The sequence below is a fragment of the Pristiophorus japonicus genome, chromosome 18 (genome assembly GCF_044704955.1).
Source record: "Pristiophorus japonicus isolate sPriJap1 chromosome 18, sPriJap1.hap1, whole genome shotgun sequence".
NCBI classification, from domain to species: Eukaryota; Metazoa; Chordata; class Chondrichthyes; family Pristiophoridae; genus Pristiophorus; species Pristiophorus japonicus.
The window spans coordinates 71404431-71418979 of NC_091994.1; the positions used below are offsets into that span (position 1 = coordinate 71404431).

The 14549-nt window shown below is 46.0% G+C and overlaps 1 protein-coding gene across 1 annotated transcript in view; it reads left to right on the forward strand.

Annotated features, from left to right (window-relative positions):
• Positions 1 to 14284: 14284 nt before the first annotated feature.
• The window catches only part of ece1 (endothelin converting enzyme 1), a 294825-nt gene continuing 294560 nt past the window's right edge, over positions 14285 to 14549 (forward strand). Inside the window, exon 1 of the mRNA XM_070860115.1 lies at positions 14285 to 14377. Within this exon, the coding sequence (XP_070716216.1) occupies positions 14375 to 14377 (3 nt within the window). The 5' untranslated portion in view covers positions 14285 to 14374. The remainder of the gene's footprint in view (positions 14378 to 14549) is intronic.

Here is a 14549-nt window from a genome sequence, read left to right on the forward strand (position 1 = left end):
CTCGACTCCGGGGGGCTGCCTAAGAAGTAGACACTACCACTTAATGCACTAAGACTAGATTAGACCCTTTGATGGGACCTGAGGACTGAACACTGAATGCAGACACAAACTGTCCAGAGGAGAAGCGGTTACTGAGAGAGGAAAATCCCAGTACCTCCGATACTCACCTAAGCAAATTTACTGACTTACCATTACTGATGGCTGTCTGTATCATTAAATTCTTATCCCTGTACTCGCTGACCTACACTGGATCATGGTCCACCAACGCCTCAATTTTAAAAGTCTCACCCTTGTGTTCCAACCCCTCCATAGCCTCGCCTCTCCCGATGTCTGTAACCTCTTTCAGCCCTACAACCTACGTGAACTCTGCCTTCCCCCAATCCTGGTCTCTTGCGCATCCCCAACTTGCTTCGCTCCACCACTGGCGGCCATGCCTTCAGCTGCCTAGCGCCTCAGCTCTGGAATTCCCTCCTTAAATCTCTCTGCCTCTCTACCTCTCTGGTGGTGGGGCAAAGGAAGTGGGGGGTGCACAAGAGACCAGAATTGGAGGAAGGCAGGGTTCTTGGAAGGGAGGGTTGGTGGTTGTAAAAAGGCACGTTTTCAGTGTGCTGGAGGGCCAAGTACTGATTGAAGTGGCAGGAACCTTCTGATACTTCGTACTTGAACTTACTCATAAAAAAGGATGTACCTGCTCCCAGCCACTGGGATCTCTGACTGGTTTTGGAGTTTGCCTTAAAAGCTTTCAATATAAAAGAAAGGCAGAAAGACTTATATTTCACAACCACCAGACGTCTCAAATTTCTTTACAGCCAATGAAGTACTTTTGGAGAGCAGTCACTGTTGTAATGTGGGAAAGGCGGCAGCCAATTTGCGCACAGCAAGCTCCCACAAACAGCAATGTGATAATGGCCAGATAATCTGTTTTTTTGTTATGTTGATTGAGGACTAAATATTGGCCAAGACACCGGGGATAACTCCCCTACCCGTCTTCGAAATAGTGCCATGGGATCTTTTACGTCCACCTGAGAGAGCAGTCGGGGCCTCGGTTTAACAGTTCATCCAAAAGATGGCACCTCCGACAGTGCAGAGCTCCCGCAGCGCTGTTCTTAAATATAAACATGAAGCTGCGATGTTTCAATAGAAGGAAAATGTTTGCGTTCATGCAGCGTCTTATCACGTCTTCCAGATGTCCCAAAACGACTTATAAGATTTGTATTCCAAGTAGCGTTTCTTTCAAGTTTTTACTGTGCTAAGTTGGAACTTGTTACTAATTAATACATCACGGAATACACAATCCATGATGAATAATTAAAGAAATGCCAGCTTCCTGAGTGAAGCAGTAGGGAATTAGTCGAGGTAGTGAGCTTAACACATTAAATGAGTTACACAGTGCCACCACTGTACTAAATACCAGAGGATGACAGCCCAGTACATCACACGCTCTGTGTGTTTTATCACTAACACATTTTCTTCCATTCTCTCACTGCGATTACATTTCAAACTCCGTTCAGGTAGTGCAGGATGTCGTAAAGCCTTTTGTCTCATTTTTCCTGCCAAAGCTCCAGAGAGGCTTTTTGTTTACGCACACCATAGAGCAAATGGAATCTCATGAAAAAAAAAATTTATATTGCGCCTTTCACAGCCCCAGGACATCCCAAAGCACTTTGCAGCCAGTGAAGTACCCTTGAAGTGTAGTGCAGCCCCCCGTGCTTGAACAGCTGACAACTCTCACAGTCTGAGCGCACACTGGACAAACGGATGTTTGGACGAAGTGCTAGAGGACGGATGTTGCCCGTGGAGAAATGAAGATAAAATAAAAACAAACTACTAAAGCCATTCCTGCGGGCTTGGGGGTGGTTGATTGAGTGCTGCCAGTACATGACCTCGGCACAACACGAGAGAAATCAGTACAACTCATGTGCAACAAGCAGTCAGATACATCCCAAGAGATGTTCACGAGGGAAAGACAAGTGACAGTATTGATGGAGATAGAAAGCAGTTGCTGGCTAAAGTCCACAGCTCTGCCCTATGTACAGACAATTCATCAGTGCAGAGTGATCAGGCATGGCAGGTAAGGGGCTGATTGAGAACAGAGACATTTACAGCAGAAATGAGAGGTTACCCGTCCCTCTTAGAATTAGGCATTTCTCAGATAAATGTAGAGAAACTCATATTTTAACATCAAACTAACACAAGGGTGTTTAATTAGCTCTGATATTAATTTATTATGCTAATTTGCATCTTTATTGCATTCATTTACATATCAAAATATATCAATTTTTGGACACTATTCTTCCCACCCAAAATGATACCTGCTTTTAAAGGAACATAGGGATTGCTGGATGGAAAAAGACCACGGTGCATCTAGTTATCCTTCTCCCATTCTGGTAGTCACATGATAGCACGATAATGGAGTTGTTCAGCAATGATGGAAGTCGATCTCGCTCACTGAGTCTACAACAGACCTAGACATGAGGTGAGAAAAATCCCCAGTGGTGGAGCGTTTTGGGAACCACAGCTCCAAAGTCAGTAAACTTGGCATGTCCAAAATTGCCCTCGGTGAGAAATTGGGGAGGGCACATCGAATAAGCCGGAAGTTTAGCACCCGGCGGGAGTTGGAGGGAACAGGCGGGAAATTGAGCTGTTAGATCAAGAAACCGCCTCCCAGAGGCTTGGGGCATGCCGCGTCCTGCTGGCGCGTCACATCATCCCTCCCCTTCACTTAAAGGGGAGGGACCCTACGAGGCCGAGTGAGGCTTCCGTGGAGTCCACTGAGCCACTGAGGATGGGGTAGGCCGGGCCAGCCATTGTCGGGTCGACTCAGGACTCGTCCGGCAATTAAAGCAAAATGGCGGCTGCGGCGGTGCGCCCTCCCCTTTAAGGGCAGCAGCACCGCCCAGCCATCGGCAGCTTCCCGCCACGCGAAGCTGTTGGAAGCACCGACCGGCAGCAGCCGTGCTCCCGCGGGGCGATTTTCCCCAACGAACGGAAGAAGGGTTGGCATGCGGCCGACAAGGGATCGGAGCGCTGGGCGGGGCGGAAGCACGGGACGAGGAGGGAAAGTAGTTCCCGCCGCCCCCGGCCTGGGGGCAGTGGCGGATGTGTCGCACCCTCTGCCTGCCCCCGATCGGTAAGGCCTTCCCACCCCGTTAATGCCTCATACAGGCGCTAACGGGCCTTTGTCTGAAGGGCAATTTCCCTCCTGTATTTTCTAAATATTGTATGCATGCGCATTTAGCAACAGCCTTTTAGATGGTTTAGTGTTGTTATTCAGTTGGATTCAATTAGAGGCAGGAAGTTGCCTTTAAAATGTTTAGGTGTTCCGATGCCCTGACATTATTAAAACCAATAGCGACAGCGAACACATTAGAATAAATATATTTTAACATATGATCCTTTTATCAACTTTAATGTTTATTCGGAAATTAAGAGTGTCATTAAATTAAAGCCACAATGATGGTTTTAGCAATTAATGAGGGTGAAAATATTGAGGGCTTTGGAAAAGAATCTTCTCCACTTTATTGTAACGTTAAGCTATTCTATTTCCTGTTATTCTCGCAGTAGTCATTGTGATCAGATGTTTCTTATTTACTTCATTCCAAACTGCAGGGCACTTTCAGATCCTGAAGAAGTACCGATTGTTTTCAATGTGATCATTTCTAAGCTTTTCCACTTCGAAACGGGACAGGCTGCCTCGCCTCACCCATCTGACACTTCATGTTGCCAACCCTCCAGGGTTACCCTGGAGCCTCCAGGAATTGAAGACTATAATCTGTAGGACACTGCTGCGGACAACCCAGGAGCATCATCACAGGGGCAATCAAATATAGTGTTTATTTAAAAATTATTTGAATACTTTTGCTCGTTAGTTATAAAAAATATCAGACATAGAAACATAGAAAATAGGAGCAGTAGTAGGCCATTCGGCCCTTTGAGTCTGCGCCACCATTCAATATGATCATGGCTGATCCTCTATCGCAACACCATATTCCCGCTTTTTCCCCATACCCCTTGATGCCTTTTGTGTCTCGAAGTCTATCTATCTCCTTCTTAAATATATTCAGTGACTTGGCCTCCACATGGGAAAGAAGATTGTATGACTGACGGTCCAGAATCATCCAATCAGGTAACGAAGAGTCAATTCGCTTTCCAAGCGGCTGGGGGAGGCGGGGCACAGCGAGCATGGATGTGTTGGACGACCAATGGCGAGAGTGTGGGGGCGGGGCAGTTGGAGGCAGGAGGTCATATGATGACACCGCCAGAACTATGTCCAGAGTTGGCAACCCTAACACCAGCTGATGCTTTCAGCTGAATGCACTTCCCCCAATCAGCTCTTTCAAAGCCCCACTCTACTCAATGTACTCCCTCGCATGGACTCTCCCTGACGTGCTCTCACTCACTCTACTCAATGTGCTCCCTCGCATGGACTCTCCCTGACGTGCTCTCACTCGCTCTTCTCAATGTGCTCCCTCCCATGGACTCTCCCTGACGTGCTCTCACTCACTCTACTCAATGTGCTCCCTCCCATGGACTCTCCCTGACGTGCTCTCACTCTACTCAATGTGCTCCCTCCCATGGACTCTCCCTGACGTGCTCTCACTCACTCTACTCAATGTGCTCCCTCCCATGGACTCTCCCTGACGTGCTCTCACTCACTCTACTCAATGTGCTCCCTCCCATGGACTCTCCCTGACGTGCTCTCACTCACTCTACTCAATGTGCTCCCTCCCATGGACTCTCCCTGACGTGCTCTCACTCACTCTACTCAATGTGCTCCCTCCCATGGACTCTCCCTGACGTGCTCTCACTCACTCTACTCAATGTGCTCCCTCCCATGGACTCTCCCTGACGTGCTCTCGCTGTTGCCTTCTGTCGTCATTCTCCCAGATAATCTTTTCAATGTGCTCTTCCTCTGACAAAGTTGAAGGGATTTTGTCCAGTTTTTGACTGAGTGGTGGCTCCTTTTAATCCAAACTAGCTGCAGTCAGAATCAGAATCATAGCCTTAGCCTAACCCTGTGCAGACAGCACAAAGTTTTATTTTGTTATCTCTCAGCACATTTGCTTGAGGGAGGAACTCAGCGACACATTGCAAATATAACCATTCTGTATAATTGGATCAGTGTGTGATTATAGGAACATCGGCACAGGAGTAGGCCTTCTAGCCCCTCGAGCCTGTTCTGCCATTCAATGAGATTATGGCTGATCTGCGGCCTAACCCCTTTGGCCTATATCCCTTAATACCTTTGGTTAACAAAAAGCTATCATTATCAGATATAAAATTAACAATTGACCCAGCATCAATTGCCATTTGCGAAAGAGAGTTCCAAACTTCTACCGCCCTTTGTGTGTAGAAGTGTTTCCTAATTTCATTCCTGAAAGGTCTAGCTTTAATATTTGGACTGTGCCCGCTAGTCCCAGATTCCCCAACCAGGAGAAATAGTTTCTCTCTATCTACCCTATCTGTTCTCCTTAATATCTTGAAATCTTCGATCAAATCACCTCTTAACCTTCGAAATTCTAGGGAATACAACCCTAGTTTGTTAAATCTTTCCTGGTAATTTAACCCTTGCTGCATTCCCTCCAAGGCCAAGATATCCTCCCTAAGGTGTGGTGCCCAGAACTGCTCACAGTGCTCCAGATATGGTCTAACCAGGGCAAGGGGAGGAAGTGCATTCGGGAGGGTGCAGAGCTCCTCGAGTATCGTCGCCGAGAGTATGCAGAAATCAAGCGCAGACAGTGGAAGGAGCGTGCGGCAAACCAGGCTCCCTGTCCACCCTTTCCCTCAACGAATATCTGTCCCACCTGTGACAGAGTCTGTGGTTCTTGTATTGGACTGTTCAGCCACCTAAGAACTCATTTTTAGAGTGGAAGCAAGTCTTCCTCGATCCTGAGGGACTGCCTATGATGATGATGTATAGCTGCAGCATAACTTCTACCCCCTTATATTCTAGTCCTCTAGATATACAGGCTAGCATTCCATTAGCTTTTTTAATTATTTTCTGTTCCTGTTCAGGACATTTTAATAATCCATGTACCTGGACCCCCCCAGTCTCCACTGTTTTAGCTTTTCACCATTTAGAGAGTACCCTGCTTTAGGTCCAAAGTGGATGACCTCACATTTGCCTACATTGAAATCCATTTGCCACAGTATTTTTGCCCAGTCACTCAATCTATTGATATCCCTGTGTAATTTTATGCTTTCATCCACACTGCCTACAATGCCGTCTATCCTTAAGTCATCAGCAAATTTGGATCTGTGGCTTTCTATACCATCATCTAAGTCATTAATAAATACTGTGAATAGTTGCAGCCCCAACACAGATCCCTGCGGGACACCACTAGTCACATCCTGCCAATTAGGATAACTGCTCATTATCCCTACCATCTGCCTCCTGCCGCTCGGCCAATTTCCTAACCAGGTCAATAATTTGCTCTCAATTCCATGAACTTCAACTTTAGTTAACTGTCTCTTATGATGGACTTTATCAAATGCCTTCTGGAAGTCCATATAATTAACATCCATAGACATTTCCCTGTCCACTATTTTAGTCACCCCTTCAAAAAATGCAATTTGTCAGGCATGACTTACCTGACTGTCTTGCAATCATGTTTCAGTAATGGCTACATGTCATACCCTCCAAGTTGAATTTGTGCCTGCAGTTCATTTAATTTATTCCTTATAATCAGTGCATTTGTATAAAGAACATTTATTTGGGCTACACACCTTAGCCTGTCCTTCCTCTCTTCTATATTATTCACATGTTTCTTATTTCTCTCCCCTGGTTTAATCACTTTACATCTTTTAGTTTTCCCTTTACCTGCAGTGCCTAAAGCACAATTTCTGACTGTTACTCTACGCTCTTCCCATTCGTTTGTTTTTGAACCATTACTTGCACTACAATCTCCACCAGAGTCCTCCCCCCTATTTACTAGTTTGAAGTCCTTGTGACCGCCCTATTTATCCTTTCCGCTCGGACCCTGGTCCCAGAGCGGTTCAGGTGGAGCCCGTCCCATCGGTACAGTTCCTTCCTGTCCCAGTACTGGTGCCAGTATCCCATGAAATGGAACCCCTCTTTCCTACACCATTCCTTCAGCCACGTGTTCACCTCCCTAATCTGCTCATCCCTACACCAATTTGCACGTGGCTCAGGTAATAATCCAGAGATTATAACCTTCTTGCCTGGTGATTGGCACTTACTTAAATTAACAAATCCTGGCGACAGTTTCAAGAGTATTTAAGCATCTTGAATTGCTCAAAGCACGGATTCAACTTGGGATCTACAGAGAAGTAGATTAAGCCACTAAATTGTTGCAGTCAGAAAGTATAAATAACAGTGTACATGGAGATTAAAGAAAGAAAGAAAGACTTGCATTTATATAGCACCTTTCATGACCACCAGACGTCTCAAAGCACTTTACAGCCATTGAAGTACTTTTGGAGTGCTGTCACTGTTGTAATGTAGGAAACAAAATAATAGCTTAGCATAGAGATTGCTTTGATTTATTGGTGTTCTTTAGCGCAGTTAATTGTGTGTGTGTGTGTGTGTCTTTTCTCTGGGGCATCCGCCAACCTTCCGTTGACGTTATCGGGAGACCCCAATGAAATTCACACCCAAAATAATCTCTTTGGTCTTCATTCTCGGAGTGTTGACATCACTGACAAGGCCAGCATTTATTGCCCATAGAGCGGTTTGCTCGGCCATTTCAGAGGGCAGTTAAGTGTCGACCATGTCAGTGTGGTACTGGAGTCACATACAGGGTAAGGACAGCGAGGTCTATCCCTAAAGCACATGAGTGAACCAGTTGGGGTTTTATGACCATCCAACAGCTTCATGGTCACTTTTACTGATGCCAGCATTTTTTTTTTACACTGAATTCAAATTCTCAAACTGCCACGGTAGAACTTGAATTCACATTTGTCCAAGCCTCTTCATTACGTGTCCAGCAGCATAACCATTACATTACCGTACCGCGGTTAAATTTGAATGAGCTACGCTGGATATTCTACAATGGCTTCTCTTCCAGATCCCGCTCTGCTACCCCAAGGATCTATCATTGGTCCCCTCCTATGTTTTGTCAGTGTCAGCTGTGGCTCAGTGGGTAGCACACTCGCCTCTGAATCAGAAAGTTGTAGGTTCAAGCCACACTCCAGAGACTTAAGCGCATAATTCTAGACTGACACTCCAGTGCAGTGCTGAGGGACTGCTGCAATGTCGGAGGTGCCGTCTTTCAGATGAGATGTTAAACAGATGCCCCGTCTGCTCTCTCAGGTGGACGTAAAATATCCCAGGGTACTGTTTCGAAGAAGAGCAGGGGAGTTATCCCCAGTGTCCTGGCCAATATTTACTCCTCAATCAACATAACAAAAACAGATTATCTGACAATTATCACCTTGCTGTTTGTGAGAGCTTGCTGTGTGTAAATTGGCTGCTGCGTTTCCCACATTCCCAACAGTGACTACTCTTCTAAAGTATTTAATCGGTTGCAAAGCGCTTTGAGACATCTGGTGGTTGTGAAAGGGGCTATATAAATGCAAGTCTTTCTTTTTCCTTACCTATATACTACCCCTCAGCGACATCATCCGAAGACATGATGTCAGGTTCCACAGATATGCTGACGACACCTAGCTCTACCCCACCACAACCTCCCTCGACCACTCAGCTGCCTCTGCTGACATATAGTCCTGGATGAGTCACATATTTAAAGGCAAGTTGTTGATGGGGAACTGGTAGAGTGCTGTCTCGGAGGCTGGATGTAAGAGATGGTAATAGGTGGCATCAGTGTGCTTGGTGACAAAACAGAGAACACGGAATGCAGAAATCAGAGGCAGTACAATGATTTGTGATCAAGCAGATCTGTGGAGGACGTAAAAAATAGACGTACAAGTGTTGCACACGGGCAGAAACACAGGAATGCATAGGCGCTCCTCGAGTCAGCCCCAGACCCTTACCTGTAGCTGCCTTGGCACCAGTGAAAGGAGAAGCACTCCAACAAAACAGACCCCACAGTGCAACCATCCGTCCATTGTGTTCTGCCCAAGGGCCGGGTCCTAACTCAAGTCTCACCTGACACCCTTGAGCCATTCACTAGCTGTGGTGATTTCCCTTTGCCTCCTCATGTTTTTTTATCTCCGGAATACCTTCTCCCAGGTGGGCTGCAACACACCTATATTTTAATGAGGCGAGCACTCGCACCCATCAGGCACAAGCACGCTTGCTGGGCCTCAACCCAGTAGTCATAGCCAGCGCTGTGATCTACGCATGCCGGGGCTCTCTGGAGTGGGTTCCCAACCCGACCCTTCTAACATCAGAGGCGGGAATCCCACCCCTGAGCCAAAGGCTCGCTCCTCCACACAGTAACAGGACAGGCTATTCCTGGCACGCAGGTATCAATGTCTACAATTGACAGAGGTGGGCGACCAGCACAACAACAACAACTTGTATTTATGTAGCGCCTTTAATGTAGTAAAACGTCCCAAGGCGTTTGATTAGATTGGCTGCTGCGTTTCCCACATTACAACAGTGACTACACAGCGATTAGCACTTGATTAGAAGTTCATCACACACCTTCAGGAAGCTTTCACACCAGTATTATATCACATTGGAGTATTACAGGAGAAAACCCACAGTGAATATGCAGAGTGAGGGGGAGCACAGCGCTGTATCATATTACACAGGAACTACACTTTCGCTAGTATTTTCATAATGATTCATCATCTCAAACGTTGCACCTAATGCGTTCCATTACAGAAAGGTGCTTTATAAATGCTCGCTCTTTCTTTCTTTCCTTCCTTGAGACATTAAACCGCGATCCCATTTACTTGTTGCACTGATTCAGGTGCTTGTTGAAGATCCCGTTGCCTTGTTCAAAGAGCAAAGAGGTGTCCTGGTCAACATTCCTCCCTCGATCAACAGCAGATAAATTCATCTTATTGCAGTTTGTGGGATCTTGCTGTGTGCAAAATGCTTGCCATGTTTCCTGACTAAAGTGTCCAAAGATATTCATTGTATATGAAATTGTTTTAGAAGTTTCTGAGAGTTGTGTATAAATACAACACATTTGTGTTAAAACTGCATTAGAATGACTGAACTAATGTAAATACTGACAGATATCGCCTTCTCACCTCTCCTGTCATTTATCAGATGCTGGTAAAACTCAAAACAAAAACGACCCAATGTCTGGATATATTCCCTGCTTAAACTTAAGGTGTTAGCTGGGGCTCAGTGGTAACATTCTCGCCTATGAGTCAGAAGGTTGTGCATTCAATTCCCACTCCAGAGATTTGAGCATAAAATCTAGACTGACACACCACTGTTGGATGTGCTGTTTAACAACAACAGCAACTTGCATTTATATAGCACCTTTCTATTAGTAAAACATCCGAAGGCACTTCACAGGAGTGTTATAAAACAAAATTTGACACCAAATCACATAAGGAGATATTAGGGCAGACTTGGTCAAGGCGATAGGTTTTAAGGAGCAACATAAAGGAGGAAAGAGAGTTGGAGATGCAGGTTTAGGGAGGGAATTCCAGAGCTTAGGGATACAGCACTGTGTTCCCCCTTAGCAGCTGAAGGCACGGCCACCAAGGGCGGAGTGATTAAAATCTGAGATGCTCAACAGGCCAGAATTAGAGGAGCGCAGATATCTCGGGAGGGTTGTAGGGGTGGAGGAGATTACATAGATAGGGAGAGGTGAGGCCGTGGAGGAACTTGAAAACAAGGAAGGGAATTTTGAAATCAAGGCATTGTACGATCAAAGGGGTGATGGGTGAGCAGGACTTGGTGCGAGTTAGGACATGGGCTGCCGAGTTCTGGATCACCTCAAGCTGATGGAAGGTGAAAGATGGGAGGCCAGCCAGGATTAGTCAAGTCTAGAGGTAACAAAGACATGGATGAGGGTTTCAGCAGCAGACGAGCTGAGGCAAGGATGGAGATGGGCGATGTTCCAGAGGTGGAAGTAGCTGGTCTTAGTGATGGAGCGGATATGTGGTCGGAAGCTCATCTTGGGGTCAAATACCACAACAAAGCTGTGAATGGTCTGGTTCAGCCTCAAACAGTTGCCAGGGGGAGAGATGAATTCGGTGGCTAGTGAATGAAGTTTGTGGCAGGGACCAAAGGGAATGGCTTCAGTATTCCCAATATTTAATTGGAGGAAAGTTCTGCTCATCCAATACTGGATGTCGGACAAGCAGTCTGACAATTTAGACAGTAGTGGGGTCGAGAGAGATGGTGGTAAGATAGAGCTGGGCATTGTTAGCGTACATGTGGAAACGGATGCTGTGTTTTATGGATGAGATATTAAACTGAGGCCTCGTCTGCTGATTCAGGCGAATGTAAGGGTTCCCAGGGCACTATTTCGAAGAGCAGGGGAGTTATCCCCAGTGTCCTGACCAATATTTATCCCTCACTCAACATCACTAAAACAGATTATCTGGTCATTTTCACATTGCTGTTTGTGGGAACTTGCTGTGTGCAATTTGGTTGCTGCATTTCCCACATTACAACAGTGACTACACTCCAAAAGTACTTCACTGGCTTTGAGACATCCGATGGTCATGAAAGGAGCTATATAAATACAAGTCGTTCTTTCACATTACTGTATCGTAACTGTGTAACCAACTCAGTTCAGGCACCACACAATGGTACAAAAATGTGGAAAAATATAATACAAACTATGCAGCCTGCATGACAAATAAAACAGGTGCCAGTGAGCTTAAGACTATAATTCCATCTCTTTTAGTCTTCATAAAAAGCTCCAGTTCCACTCACACAGTTAATGGTCTGCCAGAAGCATTCACTCGCCTTGTAAATCACCGGCAACTGCTTATGATGGCTGGTCGTCTATCCTGTGTCTTGCCTCCTGAACAACCCCTCACAATATCTATCAGATGCTGCGCTATTCTTCACTTCAAAGATCATTGACCCTTGTTCTGGTGGTGGTGAGGTAGAGCTGAGTGTCGTTAGCGTACATGTGGATGCTGTGTTTTATGGATGAGATGTTAAACCGAGGCCCTGTCTGCTCTCTCAGGCGACTGTAAAGGATCCCAGGGCACTATTTCGAAGAGCAGGGGAGTTATCCCCAGTGTCCTGACCAATATTTATCCCTCACTCAACATCACCAAAAACAGATTATCTGGTCATTATCATATTGCTGTTTGTAGGAGCTTGCTGTGCACAAATTGGCTGCTGTGTTTCCCACATTACAACAGTGACTACACTCCAAAAGTACTTCATTGGCTGTAAAGTCTTGAGGTGGTTCAAGGCGTTATATGGAAAGGTACAAGTCTTTTTTTTCTTTGTTAAATAATTCAATGATGTGTTATCGAGTGATACAAAACTTGCTTTACTCATATAACTGGAACATTACTTTCCATATTGAAGATCAGACAAAAGGCAGGTAACTATAGGCCGGTTAGTTTAACATCTGTAGTGGGGAAAATGCTTGAAACTATCATTAAGGAAGAAATAGTGGGACATCTAGATAGGAATAGTGCAATCAAGCAGACGCAGCATGGATTCATGAAGGGGAAATCATGTTTAACTAATTTACTGGAATTCTTTGGGGATATAACGAGCATGGTGGATAGAGGTGTACCGATGGATGTGGTGTATTTAGATTTCCAAAAGGCATTCGATAATGTGCCACACAAAAGGTTACTGCAGAAGATAAAGATACACGGAGTCAGAGGAAATGTATTAGCATGGATAGAGAATTGGCTGGCTGGCAGAAAGCAGAGAGTCGGGATAAATGGGTCCTTTTTGGGTTGGAAATCGGTGGTTAGTGGTGTGCCACAGGGTTCGGTGCTGGGACCACAACTGTTTACAATATGCATAGATGACCTGGAAGAGGGGACAGAGTGTAGTGCAACAAAATTTGCAGATGACACAAAGATTAGTGGGAAAGCGGGTTGTGTAGAGGACACAGAGGCTGCAGAAAGATTTAGATAGGTTAAGCGAATGGGCTAAGGTTTGGCAGATGGAATATAATGTCGGAAAATGTGAGGTCATCCACCTTGGGAAAAAAAACAGTAAAAGGGAATATTATTTGAATGGGGAGAAATTACAACATGCTGCGGTGCGGAGGGACGTGGGGGTCCTTGTGCATGAATCCCAAAAAGTTAGTTTGCAGGTGCAGCAGGTAATCAGGAAGGCGAATGGAATGTTGGCCTTCATTGCGAGAGGGATGGAGTACAAAAGCAAGGAGGTCCTGCTGCAACTGTACAGGGTATTGGTGAGGCCGCACCTGGAGTACTGCGTGCAGTTTTGGTCACCTTACTTAAGGAAGGATATACTAGCTTTGGAGGGGGTACAGAGACGATTCACTGGGCTGATTCCGGAGATGAGGGGGTTACCTTATGATGATAGATTGAGTAGACTGGGTCTTTACTCGTTGGAGTTCAGAAACATTTAAATAATGAAAGGGATAGACAGGATAGAGGCAGAGACGTTGTTTCCACTGGTAGGGGGCACAGCCTCAAAATATGGGGGAGCCAATTTAAAACCGAGTTGAGAAGGAATTTCTTCTCCCAGAGGGTTGTGAATCTGTGGAATTCTCTGCCCAAGGAAGCAGTTGAGGCTAGCTCATTGAATATATTCAAATCACAGATAGATAGATTTTTAACCAATAGGGGAATTAAGGGTTATGGGGAGCGGGCGGGTAAGTGGAGCTGAGTCCACGGCCAGATCAGCCATGATCTTGTTGAATGGCGGAGCAGGCTCGAGGGGCTAGATGGCCTACTCCTGTTCCTAATTCTTATGTTCTTATGTTCTTATTAATGTTGGGGAAGTCCAGAACCAGGGGTCACATTCTAAGGATAAGGGGTAAGCCATTTAGGACCGAGATGAGGAGAGACTTCTTCACCCAGAGAGTGGTGAACCTGTGGAATTCTCTGCCACAGTAAGTTGTTGAGGCCAATTCACTAAATATATTCAAAAAGGAGTTCGATGTAGTCCTTACTACTAGGGGGATCAAGGGGTATGGCGAGAAAGCAGGAATGGGTTGTTGAAGTTGCATGTTCAGTCATGAACTCATTGAATGGCGGTGCAGGCTCGAAGGGCCTACTCCTGCACCTATTTTCTATGTTTCTATAATTTCAGTTTTTTTGTTTAAATGCACAATCTCCAAAGTGCTCATTCCAGCACGGAAGGCGTTAATGCAAATTGGTGGGTGGAAGCCCCGCCCCGCCCACAGGCGATTGGTGGCTGCAAAGCCCAGTCCCGCCCACGGTCCGCCTCCTGGAGGGAGAGCTGTCAATCAGGGACGCTCGGTGCTGCCTCACGTTGTGCAAGAGCGCGGGGGCAAGGGAGCAGGAGCGGCGGCGGTGCACACAGTGCACTTTGCAGGGACACGGAGCGGAGCAGACAGCAACAATGGTAGGGAGATCTTTTGATCCTGGGGGTGGAAAACACGAAAGAGTGTGTTTGCAGATGTTGGGGAGAGTTTGGAAGGGCGAGCGATGCGGAAATCGTGTCAAAGGTTCATCAGGAGCACCTAGAAATAATGTCCTCGCAGTCACGCTGGTCTGAATGGAACACAACTGCTGGC